The 14,410-nt window shown below is 38.1% G+C and overlaps 1 protein-coding gene across 1 annotated transcript; it reads left to right on the forward strand.

The window, feature by feature from the left end:
• Positions 1 to 3,854: 3,854 nt before the first annotated feature.
• On the forward strand, positions 3,855 to 12,966 carry LOC121725690 (zinc finger protein with KRAB and SCAN domains 1-like). The gene is made up of 5 exons (XM_042112747.1): positions 3,855 to 4,056; positions 4,313 to 4,441; positions 5,548 to 5,849; positions 10,312 to 10,462; positions 12,503 to 12,966. Exons 1-5 carry the CDS (start codon positions 3,855 to 3,857, stop codon positions 12,757 to 12,759), a joined length of 1,041 nt encoding a protein of 346 aa, XP_041968681.1. The 3' UTR covers positions 12,760 to 12,966.
• The last annotated feature ends 1,444 nt before the right edge of the window (positions 12,967 to 14,410 follow it).

Below are 14,410 nucleotides of genomic sequence, written 5' to 3' on the forward strand. Positions count from 1 at the left end.
TACCAATATTGATTACGAGCAAAAAAGGCCAAAAAAGCCAAAAAAATCACGTTTATTATATGGGGCCCCCCTTTCATATTAATTTTATTTTGTTTTAATATTGGTCTTATAGCGGCAACAGACATACATAATCTGTGATCAGAAGTCTATCTATAGCGGTCCTAGAGAAACAGCGGACAGACACGCAGACGGACCGACGAAAAAAATCAAAATTGCTGAACATATTTTTTTCATAAATTTTTCATTACCCCACCCCACCACTCCCACACCCACCGCCCACGGCCTGCCAGCACGCAGATTATCAGAAATGGTTGTTCAGGGAAGTAGCTAACGGAGTTTTAATAAAGCTGAACCGACGTTTTTTTTCCCCCACCGCGCCACCGCACTACTCCCACACCCACCGCCCACGGGCCACGGCCAGCCAGCACGCAGATTATCAGAAAGGGTTGTTCAGGGAAGTAGCTAACGGAGTTTTAACAAAGCTGAAGCCACATGACCGATTTGGTCGCCAGCTCTTAGTCGAGTAGTCGTAGTAGATCTATGAGTAAACAAAGTTTACCTCTTTATAATATTAGTATAGATTAAAAACTACTAAACCGATTTTAATCATTTATTCAGTGAGTGACATAGGCTATATATTTTTACCCGTGCGAAGCCGGGGCGGGTCGCTAGTCGATATATAATCGACTAGATGTCACCCGCAACTCCATTGCGCCAAAACTCGTTTATTGCGCGGGAACCGTACATTTTTCCGGGATAGAAAGTATCCTATGTCCTTTCCCGGGACTCAAAGTATCTCCATGCAAAATTTCAGCCAAATCGGTGCAGCAGTTTGGGCGTGAAGAGGTAACAGACAGACAGACAGACACACTTTCCCATTTATAATATTAATAGGTATGGATATGGATAACAATTAAACCAGACTTACCAAGTATATAACCCTAATGGGGTATAATATATTTGTTTCCAAGTAGGGTTCCACATAAAGTGCAACAGTCGTCCGCGACGCCCTTGGCTAGTTTTTTTGAGACGCGGAAATCAAATTGACGTCCAAATAAAGACGAGCGGGCTCTGATTGATGATTCAGGAACTGAATACTCTTAACGCAAATCAATAACATTATAGTAGCAAAGTAATCGCACGTAATCGCATTTCTTCCAGTTTTTTTAATTAATTCTTAATCACAAATAAAATTTATACTTCTTTTAGATTTTGTTTCCTCGCCAGTTGTGTCTGTTTATCCGTCTCACGGAATAGCGAATGTCTTTGTTTATTGCGCACACACTTCGACACTTCTAAAACAACTACGGGTTGCGTAGCGAGGCTTCGTTTCAATGAAATCTGCCACCAACACCGAAATGTATGTTATACTTCCAAGAATTTTTATCACTTATTTAATTTTAGCAATATGCTAGACTCTACAATCTAGATCATAGATTGTAGAGTCTACTATTATATTACGTGTTATCCCATCAATCCCCAAGCGGCAGCCGGCTGCCGCATAGTTGGAAATCTATTGTTTGCGATACCCATGATCAGGGCGTAGCAAAGTATGGGCAGGGGGGTGAAGCCCCCGCCCCCCCTACAAGAGCGATCTGCTTACGACTTTTATACCTAAACGTTCAATCCCAGTTCACTCGCTCATATTTTGATTTTAGTTTTTACCTCACCTTCATTACTATTGTAAGATACTCATATGTTACAAGCATATAATATTATAAATTGTAATAAATACGTACCTATCCCGTAAAAGTGTGTAGCTTTTATTTAACCGACGGAACCCTTTAAAAGTTATCTTGAAAAACTGACTTTTGCACTTCACTGTATTTCTGTAAGACATTGTAATTTGTAATTTCTATCAAAGTTGATTTTGTATTGTCGTGCCGTCAAGGATTATACGAGTAGAACGTGGCGCAGACAAATGCCGATATTCCCATAATGACTATTTTAAATTGCATTCTTAATCGTTACATTCACTGGTTTGCTTATTATGTCTTGGTTCTGGATACGATAATTAGTCACATAGAACTTAGATTACAAACACTTAGATCATTTAGAATATAACTAAGCAGCTTAGCTAATTTATTGACATAAGCAGTATTTTTTTTTTGCTTTAGTGTGTGCAGTGCATTGTATTTATGTTTGAATAAAACATTTTATTATTATTATTATAATATTGTAGGCGTTCTGCATAGGAAGTACTATATAAAGTAAAAATATATATATTTAAAGGAATAAAATCAGATTTACTTATTAACTAACAAATCAATAATAGGTATCTAGTGTAGTCGAAATTGCAATAAGAAGCAACAATTTCGATAGATAAGTCGAATTAACTCCTTTAAGTTTCTAAATGACACACTTTATAAAAGAACTGACTTGCTTTTGTTATCGACAAATAATTAAATTCCATTTACAAGAATATTATGCAGCTGCTGGTTTTCTAGTCCATTATAATATCCTACAATTTGTATAATATAATTGCCTATATCTTTCATTCAATCACTATTTACTTTTAATATTGAATATTAATCCTAGAATATCTTTAGATAAAGAAGTAAAACACAAAGTAATTAGTTAGAAAAATATAACTTTAGCCCTACAAGCTTTTACGAAACATTTTGGTTAATTTTATGAATGTAAAAATATGTTAATTTCTGACAAAATTAACATATTTTTACATTCATAAAATTAACCAAAAAGTTTTGTCTCATTGCCCTGACACATATACCCAAGTACAAAACGTTAAATCGTGTAAACACTATCTGTCAATCAAAACAAAGACATTAATAACATAACTCGACTAATATTTGATATCAATCTTCCCCCGATCCATCACCTTAATTAGAAAATTTAGCAATTCATTAAAATATTTACGTGGAAACGTAACAGAAAAAGCCGACGGTGTTTACTGTGACTCGGTTCTGTTATGGCAAACACGTTTTACTGTAATGAAGATTGTTTTAGTTCGATCGGTTGTGAATTATTAATGCGCGTACGCAGCGGGCGCCGTCCACTTTCATTATTCTGATTCCTCATTTGCTTGATTGAGCTTTTAATACGATTCGCCGGAGCGGGGATTAATCAGGCCGAGAGCTGTCAACAAATAGTCAGATGGACACTAATGGCGGCGGTCACGTAATAACAATCATGACGATGGTGTTTTTAAATTGATCAAACCTATCGGCTAAGTCGTATTAGCTTTTACAGGCGCGACAAATTAGATTTTTGTTTCGTGTTTTAGCAATTAATATCAACGGCGTTTTGTAAGGGAGTCAATATTTGTTGGAATCTTTGTAAACGTTTGATCAGCTGAGTATTTCGCTGGTGTTGATTTGACACAATGTATGTTGTAAGTTGTAACCATAAAGTTAAATACCTAGCGAAATAGAGCAACAATCTCGAGCTGTCAAACGGAACTGAAATTGTTTTCATCTGTGTGTAAAAATATGTGTACGTATACACTTACACAAGCATGACTGAACATGATTTCTATGAAAATAAATTGTCAACGTGCGGCACGTGCCGACTGGACGTCAAAAAAATTGTGCTGCTGTCATGTATCACACGTCTCTTTTTACCACGCAGTGTTACTGATAGTGACATCTCTCTTGCTCCAGGCCTTTATTTCTCTATTTCGCTAGGTATATTAGCTTTATGGTTGTAACTGAAAGGAAACAGTTTACAGATTTGCTTCATTTCAGATTTTGAAAATGTAATCAGTGTTTTGTTTTCAGAACAATACATTATATACATATTCAAATAAAAAATTAGTGAAAGCTTTCTCGAAAAATTATTGTTCTCGTACATCTTAGGGTATGCAATATTTTTCTAATTTCCACCTTCTCCCCAGGATGTCCCGTCACGTGCTGCTGTCCCGCCTGGCGGAGCAGTTCCAGGGGCAGCGGTTCCCCTCCCCCGAGCGCAGCGTGTCCCCCCGCAGCCCCGCCTCCCCGCACTCGCCCCCGCACTCGCCCGATAACCGCCTGGACCTGCTGCAGCTGGGAGACATCGAGATCGCTGGACAGGCGCTCAAGCACTATGCTAGAGCTACTGGTACGTTAGAGTAAAAATACAGCTACTTATTTCAAATTTACAACTAATAATATTTTCGAATATCAGAAAAGCTGACGATATTTGTGAGAATAAAAATAAAGGAGCTCATATCTTTCTTCACATTCAATACAAGTAGTGCACATAAACGTCAAGTTTTTACTTCCAATTTGCTGTCTTCTATTTATCATATTGATCACCATAAGTTTCATATACTTGAAGCTTCATTTTCTTATAGGAAAATGTTATTTCTGTGCAGAAGCACTGATGTACTGCAGTGGGTTTGGAGCAATTTACGGAGGAGCGGGGGTGTGGCCGCTCATCCTCCCGCGACCACCTTCACACTTCACTCAGTTGGACCCCGCCAAGCACACACCGCCTAGAGAAGGTAAGATAATCGTTGCCTTCAATTTATCAGCTACTTTAGTTTTCAATAACGCATGTGTATATAGTTTTTTTTTATAAAATTAATTAAAATACGAGTTAAAGAAATAATCTGACATTATCTAAATTATAGTTTGCTGGTATGGACACAGGACATTTGTGACTTTTCTTGCTCGTCCAAATTTCCCCTTAAGGCTAAAATAAAATACAAAAAAACCTGCTATTAAAGTTATTACACACCAATTTTCTCTGTTGAGCTGTGGTATAAGGTATTGATCCGGCAGAGCCGAAAAATCCCTAAGCCACCTTAAAAAATCTGGGAAAAATTTAAGTTATCGCGTCGAAAATCTTCCTAAAACGTTTAAATCGATTCAAATGCGAGCATATTTGTTGCATTGGTTTCAAAGTCGCTTGAAACCGAAGTATTCCTTAAGCAGTGGCAGTAGCTGATAAACCTCGTCACCTCGGCCTCCTTACAATATGAGTTTTTGAGTGTTCCTCATTAGAATAGTTATCGGCCGCCTTGCGATTAATAACAAGTATGTCGTCGTTTACATGCCGTTTACCTTTGCGACGCGTCGAAGATTCACGAAGTGGTTTCACTGTTCCTTTTCGTTTGCATTTATTCAAATTACCGCTTATCCGTTTACGAGGTGCGATAAAGCGGTTAGATTTTGAAAACAGCGCATCGGTAATTTTCCATTCGAATGTAAATGTACGACCCATAAGACTCGATTGATATAAAGTAGATACTTAAATAGTTTTAATATTTAATTGATATTTTTTGAACAAACACAATGTCCGCAATCCACATTCATAACAAAGAATAATTGTAAGCCTCGAAGTTGTTTTACGGCAAAAGGTGTTATTAACCGTGGATGACGTAACGCGACAAACAAAAAGCACCTGTACAGATTTTGTGTAATGGGGTCTCAAGTTTCGATTTCACTATTCCCCTCGTTAATTAATATTTTTATTAGACTAAATTATGTAAACCGTATACATTAGCACATCGGTTAAATGATTGAGGCTATATTAAAGCAGAGTATTATCTAGCTCGTAGAAGAGAACGAAAAGAGGGCCTCCTATCTAACCTAAGAATATTTTCAGATGACGAAGAGGAGCTGCCGCTAAACTTATCTACAAAGAACAGACAGATATGGTCCCCCGGCAGCGCCTGCGAGCGCGAGCACCTGGACACGGAGACGGACTCGCTCGCGTCGCGGTGGGAGGGAGTCGACGACGACGTGCCCCTCGAGCTGGTCAAGAGGTGCCCCAGCAGCCCCGACGACGAGCGGGCCCCGGACGAGCCCCGGCGGTGCCCTTCCGAGCCCACCTACCCCTACCCCCCGCCCCCGCCCGACTTCGCTCTGCTCATGAAACACGACAACAGAAACGAGAAATCCTTTCAGGTACTTTTGCTGTATTTGTAAACGTTAACTTTCAGGTACTTTCGCTGTATTTATAGTCGCTAAACGGGTCCGGGAATCGCGACATTCCTCGCCGAGATCGAAATAACAGTACCGTTTCCGTTCAAAATGGTTTTAAATAGCAAAACCAGTACCTTCGGTAGTTTTAGCCTGTTTACAAATCAAATAGCAAAAACTGCCCCTGTCTTAATAAGTACTCTTGAATCGAAACGAGTCGCGCGTCTCCTGCGAGCATTTCTCGGCTCCCAGGCAACTTTTTTGCATTTTTATCCTTATTTGTTTATTTGACTACAAGGCTACGAGGTCAACATAATATGATTGTATTTGTCGACAATAATTATTGAAAAACATTTCATGGCAAATGAATACAGAAGACCGCCTAAAATGAGAAAAAAAAAAATCTTTTTGTCTAAGGTTTCGGCAAACTTACCTACCTTACAAGAAAAAATCTTTCTTTTATTGCAATTATTACATAAAATTACTAAATTTTGGGTTTAGTCATTATAAAGACACGTTGACTTTCTTTGATTTCTATTGTATCTCTATCTTTTTTAAATTTTCTCAACAATATAAGTACACGTAAGTACTACTTCAAATTAAACTCCATAATTATGTATGTATTTATAAATTGTACCCTACATAATAATTAAAGTACAAAAAATAAATCAAATTCAAAATAATCTAATCTGATTAACTTAAATTGAATTTACATTCTAAAAAGAAATTTATCGTTGATGTCTTTTTCTGCAAACGTTAAACGGCGGAAAATTGTGGTCGCGTGGCGGTCGCGCGCTGGCGCCCGCGCACCCGCGCCGCCCGCAGCCCCCCTCGCGCCTCTCCCCGCCGCGCCGCCCGGCCTACGCCGAGTAATTGCTAATAGCCTCTTAATTGTTGTACCTACGCGCTGTTTTATTAATACTGACCACATATTTACTATAAACTTTTATGTCGAAGTTTTATAGTTTAAAGCGTGTTTTATTATAATTTAAATCATGGTTCTTAGACATTAAAACACGCGTAAGCAGTTACGGCCCGAAGATAAGAGTAGAGTATTGTTGTTTTGATATTAAAAAATAAATTTAAGCCGCACGCCGATAACCATATGTGGACGCTATAGCACCTGTGTTGTTTATAAGAGAGTGCATCAGTATAAAAAGATTATAAAAAACTATCAGTTTAGTAGGCGCGAGGCGGGCAGCTGCGGGGCCCGGCCAACTGTCACGCGGATTTGTGTTCAATTATCATACGCCGCATTCTCGAGGCCTAACCAGCTGACTAATAACAACATTTCACAGATTTCTTATCCAAATTTTCGCGAAAAAACGATAATTTTGCGTCAAAAAAATCTTATAGTTTAAACCTTATAGTTTTAGCAATCAGGCGTTAACTATATCAGCCTTTTTTTAAAACATAGAAACGTGTGTTTATATGTTTTATTAGGGTTCCGTATCCTAAGGCTAAAATTAGAATTTAGAACATTGTTGCTGATTATCTCGCTCTCTATACACTATGGACTGTATCTTTAAACCGTGATTACTAGGCAGTTAATTTTTTTAATTGGTAAGTAAATAATAATACGGCTGCCCCATTTCAAAACCTAGTAAGGGCCTAAAACAAAATTTTTCAGTAGTACACTTTAAATATTTCAAGTTTTCAGTGACTGCTTTAGCGCTGGTGTTTTTGTATTTGGTAGGGACCTAGTAGGGTAGGAAGTTTATGCAATAAAATGATTTTTGTAAAAAGTGTCTCTTACTGGGTATTAAATGGGGCAGCCGAATATTATAAATTGGTTTGTTATAAAAGAGAAAAAAAAATGTATATATTTTTTTAATTTTTGAGGTTTCCTCTTTTGCCATTTTTACGAAAATCTTGGACGATTTTTTTTTATTTCATCAAATACTGCTTTGTCTTTCTTTAGATTAAAAAAAACAATATATGTAATTTAATATTGCTATTGATGCCATAATAGATGGGAAATTCCATACAGAATGATAAAAATATATTATGTAACAACTGAGAGTAGTCATATAATTGTAAGTAGCTCTATCTGTAAAGTAAAGTGTCATCTCATTACGTAAAACAAAATAAGAAGGTTGGGACAGAACTAATGGCTTCAACAGAGAACATCTGATCAAACAAATCTAACGTCGCGTTGCCTCCTTTTGTTCCGTACATTGAAACGAGAAACAATACGAGAAATACAAGAATGCTATTGTACTCTATGATTTAAAAACCGTAAAACCGGCGACGTATTTAAATACGAAATAAACTGACATACTATAATTAACCGAAGAAAATTAAAAGTTCTTCGTTTGAAAAAACGATAAATGATTGTAGGAATTAATTACTGGGCAGGGAAAATGTCGTGAGAGTGGAAAGAAATCAAAGAATTGTAGAAAGGGTTGAAATACCCTGTTATTAGTTTATTACCGGTTGTCTTCGCCCTTGCTGCCAGCGCCGGCGACGTGCTGACAACAGCTACAATGTCACTTCTTTGTTTCCAACAACTTTTGTATGTAATCGTCTTTTAAGTTAAAGTATGACACTATCACAGATTAAGATATAATATGTGAAGTGTGGACACTATCAAAGGAAACCTCATGTAACATGTTATATACTTACTTATGAAATACACGGTAAAATAATAATAATAAGTGAACTTGTAACACAAGGCTTTCATAATATATCAACAGTAAAATGTTTATAAAAATATTAGATTCCAAGCTTATTGAACAAAATTTTAAGAAGACCAAGCAGAATATATATCGTTATTGCTTATTATTATACGTAGCAGAGTAAGTGAGAGTACCTACTTAAAGATTAATGATTGGTCTCGCGCATGGGCGTACCCAGGTTCTGGGCCAGAGGGGGGGGGGGGGGGGGGGGCCAAATTACCCAGGTTATGGGCCAGGAGGGGGGGGGGGGGCAAATTATGCAGATTCTGGGCCAGGGGGGGGCAAATCAGGTTTTTTATAAGCTAGGTGCTTATAAAGAATAAAAAATTAATAATTTTTAGTTGTATTGCAAACAAATGGCAAAAATTCGTTATTTTTATAGATGAAAGTACTGGATAATATATTTAGCAGGGACGTCAACATGATCCAGCTGCCCCCCCCCCCCCCCATAAGTTTTTTATAACTTATGGACTATTTTTGAACCGACTTCCAAAAAGGAGGAGGTAATACGTTCGGCTGTATTTATCTTTTTTTTTTAATGTACTTACTTATGTTCAACGATTACCCAGCCGTTTGTAGTCCGATTTTCAAAATTATTTTTGTGTTATATAGGATTTAACTCGAATTTGGTACCATGTTCACAAAAGTGGTGATCTGATGATGGGATCTATGAGGAATCGAGGGGACTCCTTGAAATTTGTATTGAAACATATAGTGATTTTGACTTTTTCTGAAGTATTCGAGGCATATGCTACCAAAAAGTAAGATTTTGCACCAGTTACCTTGGAGTAGATTATTTACATAAAAAATGGATAATTTGTTTTATTTGTGTGAGTTTCTTATGCTTGTTCATCTCGCCGGGCTTGTTCCCGAACCGGTGGTGGTAGGCACCTTAGTTTTCTCTTTGCGACGTTCGAAAAGTGTATTCATGATACCTATTTTGAATAAAAAAAAAATATTTTTATTTATTTACTAGCTGTTACCCGCGACTTCGTCCGCGTCAACAAAATGTAAAATACATAGGTAAAAAATAAAAAAGTAAAAATGTGTCCTCCTCCTTTTTGGAAGTCGGTTAAAAAGTAGCCTAAGTTACTCCTTATTACATCAGCTATCTGCCAATAAAAGTACCGTCAAAATCGGTCCAGCCATTTCGGAGATTAGCCGAAACAAACAGACAGACATACAGACAGACAAAAATTCTAAAAATTGTTATTTTGGTGTAAGTACCATCTAAATATTCATATAATAATACTCCCCGCACCGGTTTCGGTGACGGTGGCCGGTTTCATTGAAACCAGACCAGGTACGCAGGAGTAATTTTATAGTGCCCAAGTGTGTGCGCAGTACACAAGAGCACTCTCTATTCCTTTACTCTCATAACCCAGTGGGACGGAAGACCGACACGACTGGCGAGAGATCAGGCGCAGGGCCGACTTTTTACATGCCCATCCGACGCATGGATCATCTTACTTGTCAGACAATCAGGTGATCAGCCTGCATTGTCCTAACCAAACTTGGAAATAACATGTTTCCAACGCGGGATTCGAACCCACGACCTCCGGAGTCGAGAGCGACGCTCTAACCACTAGACCACGGAGGCGCTTATATTCATATGCATGTAGTAAAAACGGTTATTTTAATATTACAAACAGACACTCCAATTTTATTTATATGTATTATGTTTAGATAATATACTTTCTGAGAAAAACGTACGTATTTCTCGGGATTTTTATAGCGATTGTTACAATAATATGATATTCGGTTAACAGTGTAAGCAATGCGGGAAGTGCTTCAAGCGGTCAAGCACGCTGTCCACGCACCTGCTGATCCACTCCGACACGCGGCCCTACCCCTGCCAGTACTGCGGGAAGAGGTTCCACCAGAAGTCCGATATGAAGAAACATACCTACATACACACAGGTAAATGTGTGCAATTTTCATTTATCGTATAATTTTTCAGATATTATTAACTAACTTCCAGTAGCGGCCCTAGGGGATGGCGAACAGGGCAATCGTCCGGGGCCTCGCTCTTTCAGAGGCCTCGCAAGGTATTTTTTCGTAAGACAAAGGGCCACGCAAAGACCTACCGCCCAGGGTCTCGCAAAAACTTTCCGCCCGAGGCCTCGCAATGGGTAATGCCGCCACTGCTAATCATACTCATCAAAGTTGTTGGTAGGCAAAATATAGAGACAGATACACTTTCGCATTTATAATATTGAACTAGTAAACATAGTGGATGGCAGCTTTGTAGTGGGTGTTCTAAATAAAAAAAATGTATAAACCGTACTAACTCTATATGAAAAAAATAGTTTAAATATGTTAGTTATTTACCATATAAAATCATGCGAAATAAATTATTCACGGTAGTATTTTCTAATATAAGTACATACTTTCAGATATGAAAACATTAATGATCTACAAAACTAACGAATGTAAAATGTTTTAGAAGTTATTGAGTAACGTATTTCACATAGGTAATTAACTGATTTTGAATAAGTGAAACTTTTAACACCACAAATGACAGTGTAAGTTTGTTCCCAAGTGTGAAACTAAATGGAAGCAATTTCGATGTAACTTCGTTGACACTCTATTATTTCGCCTCGTAACCAATTATACTTTGATAACTAAATTACGGTGTCGCCGGCAAACTTCTACCACTCGCCTACAAACGCTATCATGCAATTCAAATTATTTTCTTTTAGTGAATTAAATGGGTTAGGTTTCTTTGGGGCTCGGGGTTCTTTGTTATGTTCAACGATTGATAGTATTAATTACAACGCGTCCTTCGTATATCGATGCACCTAGAAAAGGTGATTCGAGCAAGGTGCTTCCATACTCGTCATAAAATACCAGATACAAAAACGTTTCCAGCGAAAACAAAAAACCGCACAACAATTTTATCAGCTCTATAAATATACAGACGTCGAAAAAACTAAATTACTGTAAGCCGAATAAACTATCGTAAAGGAGCTAAAAACGGTGGACATATTTGTCTCGCCGCATGTCGTCACGTCGCGGGGCCCGCTGATGTACTGTGACCATACATGGCGGCCGGTGCGCGCATCATCATCAATATTCCGAAATGCAGTCCGCCCGGCAATTAGCCTTCCGAGGCCTTCGAGTAATGATCGCGCGAACAATGCGATCCTGTTTGCGATGCAAAAACTACGTCCACTATCCTCACTGACACACTGACTCTATGAGCTATGCCTGTACTAGTATCGATTGGAATTAGTCGTTGTTGTCTTTGTTATAAGTACATAGATGTACTCTGATACTCTATGCGAGTAATGAGTGGGCGCAGACGTTGCATACCGACATATTTAACAATTTTAGGTAGATCCAAAATATACTGATGAATAAGTACTTTGATTTTGAAATTCCTATCGACTATACAAGACTATAAACGGATTGGGCCAAAACTATCCAGAGGGCAGAGGTTTCATCACGAATGAAATCACAGCTAATCTTTCTGTAACGTTGACTTTAAGGGATTGTAAGCCATCGCAACTCGGGGTAGATGTATGACACCTGCGTGTTACGCACTGTAAACACAGGAATTAGCCAACATCGTCCTAAGGGGTTAATAAGGAGCCCATACGATGAATATTAAAGCACGAATAATACACCGTCGTACGCCGCACTCCGTAATTAATGTTGTTACTGAAGCGCTAAATGATAGCCGTGTGTCAACTTAATTATTACCGATTTGTATCTATTTCATAACGCAAACAAAACAAAATCTTATTCACAATATAATATTCGAGTATTTTATTTGTATCGCTACTTATATTTATTTGTATCGCTACTTATATTAAAGGTTGAGTCATAGTATACTATGGTAGAGTGCAGAGCATCGAAATGCTTATTTCGATAGATAGAGCTAACTGCTAAGTCGTAAGTTCTTTTGTCATCGAAACGATCACAAAACTTCCATGAACATATATTTCGTTGTTTCAGGTGAAAAGCCCCACAAATGCGTTGTGTGCTCGAAGGCGTTCAGCCAGAGCTCGAACTTGATCACGCATATGCGCAAGCACACGGGCTACAAACCTTTTTCTTGCGGCCTCTGCGATAAGGCGTTCCAGCGCAAGGTGGACCTCAGGCGTCACCGCGAGTCCCAGCACGCCGACGCCGTCACCTCCCCCGCCCTCACCCCGCGGTACAGATACTACGGCGAGGACTCCAACCCCCATCCCACGCTCATCACCAATTAACGCATGTGTCTTACAAACAAAAAGAAATCTAAAGCAAAAAAATATCAAATAGGAAAAAGCAGCGAACGGGCATTTTGCTGTAGGTAGAGCTTTTTGTGATTTGATATTTTTTATTTTCAATAAGTATTTTATTGACCATCGATCGATGTTAACAAATAAATACTATTTGGACACTCTAAAGTGTTGTGAATTATAAAACGTTTTTAAAATGCCTTAAAAATTTGTGATTATGTATTGATTACCTAAATGTCTAAAATTTTATAAATAGAGTATGAAATTTTCAAAAAATGATTTAAACAATTTGTATTGTGTATATTGTATATTAGTTGAATAATTATAGCCAAAGATTTATGCACTTCTATTTTAAAGTTTACCTTATAATAGCATAGACATTTAAAATGATCTTAACTAAGTATGTGTATTGTATAACTATTAACTAAGTAATTAGGTTTATTAGTGTATGTGAATTGCAGAAGTGTGCCTTAATAATCGCAATTTTCATATTTTATGTGTAAAATCAATACACTAAGTAGAGCCATGTTACACGATGCGGTGCGGCGCCTGACCGGTGCCGCGGTGCCGCTCCGATTTCCTACATAATAAAAATGTATGGTATAGTATCGCACGCGCACCGGAATCGAGAGGAGGCGGGGAGGGGTGTATGTATTGGTGGAGCTTGAGACCGTCGCTGCTACGGTACTGCAATACGTTGCGGCGGCGCACTTACCCTGTGGCCGGTAGTCCGGCCGCCGGCGAGATGGCCTCCGGTGCGACCCCGCACCGCCACAGAATATATTATTAGTACCTTACGGTAGCACCGCGTCGTGTGGCATGGCTGTCAGTGTATATTTCCGTACAAAATTTATCACAATGAAGGGTGATATTTGCCCGTCCGAAATCCGTCCTTAAATTTGTGATATTATATAACAACTTAACTTTAATATATTTTTAAATTACTTACATTCAAAGTTCTTAAGTTATGGGTCCACTTCTTGAATACGTTTGTTTACCGAAATCGCAGTTTAGCTATTGAGATCGTAGGAAATAGGTACTACTAATACCATGTGAATTTATCACCTTTGTGTTTAAAATGAGTACCAATTTCTACCATAATGTTAAAGTTTTTGTAAATCATAATATGCAAATGATTGTAGATAAATGCGAGTACCTACTCATAATTTACTGATTGCGTACTAGCAAAGATCTGTATGTAGCCCGTAGCATCGAATATGATCTAGACGGCCTAGCAGTCTGGCTGAAGGCAAAAAATTTGCTTTTTACAATATGTACTATACCGTGTAGATGTTAGACTTAGATTTATTTGGTTTTAATATCGAATTCCTATCATTTGTATATAGCGCTATGACTTTTTTTGCTCACATTATTTTGTATCGTTGAGCACTGGTCCTAAGAAGAGTTAAACGCGACTGTAGCGTTAAAATTCTGACTTCACGTTTAATTTCCCGTCTAGTCAAATTCATATTCCTTTGCTTAATCTACGATCAATATTTAATAGTTATTTAGGAATTTGCACATAGGTAAGCTGACCATACTCGAGCTGTCCATAACTCGGAAAAGCACAGAGGGCACAGGGGACATGACACCCCCTCCCCCAAATCTAAGGTCAAATTGAAAAATCTCAAAATCTTGC

Source organism: Aricia agestis, chromosome 1 (genome assembly GCF_905147365.1).
Source record: "Aricia agestis chromosome 1, ilAriAges1.1, whole genome shotgun sequence".
In the NCBI taxonomy this organism is placed as follows: Eukaryota; Metazoa; Arthropoda; class Insecta; order Lepidoptera; family Lycaenidae; genus Aricia; species Aricia agestis.

Coding starts and splice junctions, on each gene's coding strand:
- LOC121725690 (XM_042112747.1), top strand. CDS start 3,855: ATGTCCCGTCACGTGCTGCTGTCCCGCCTGGCGGAGCAGTTCCAGGGG. Junction 4,057..4,312: donor GCACTATGCTAGAGCTACTG/GTACGTTAGAGT, acceptor ATTTCTGTGCAG/AAGCACTGATGTACTGCAGT. Junction 4,442..5,547: donor GCACACACCGCCTAGAGAAG/GTAAGATAATCG, acceptor GAATATTTTCAG/ATGACGAAGAGGAGCTGCCG.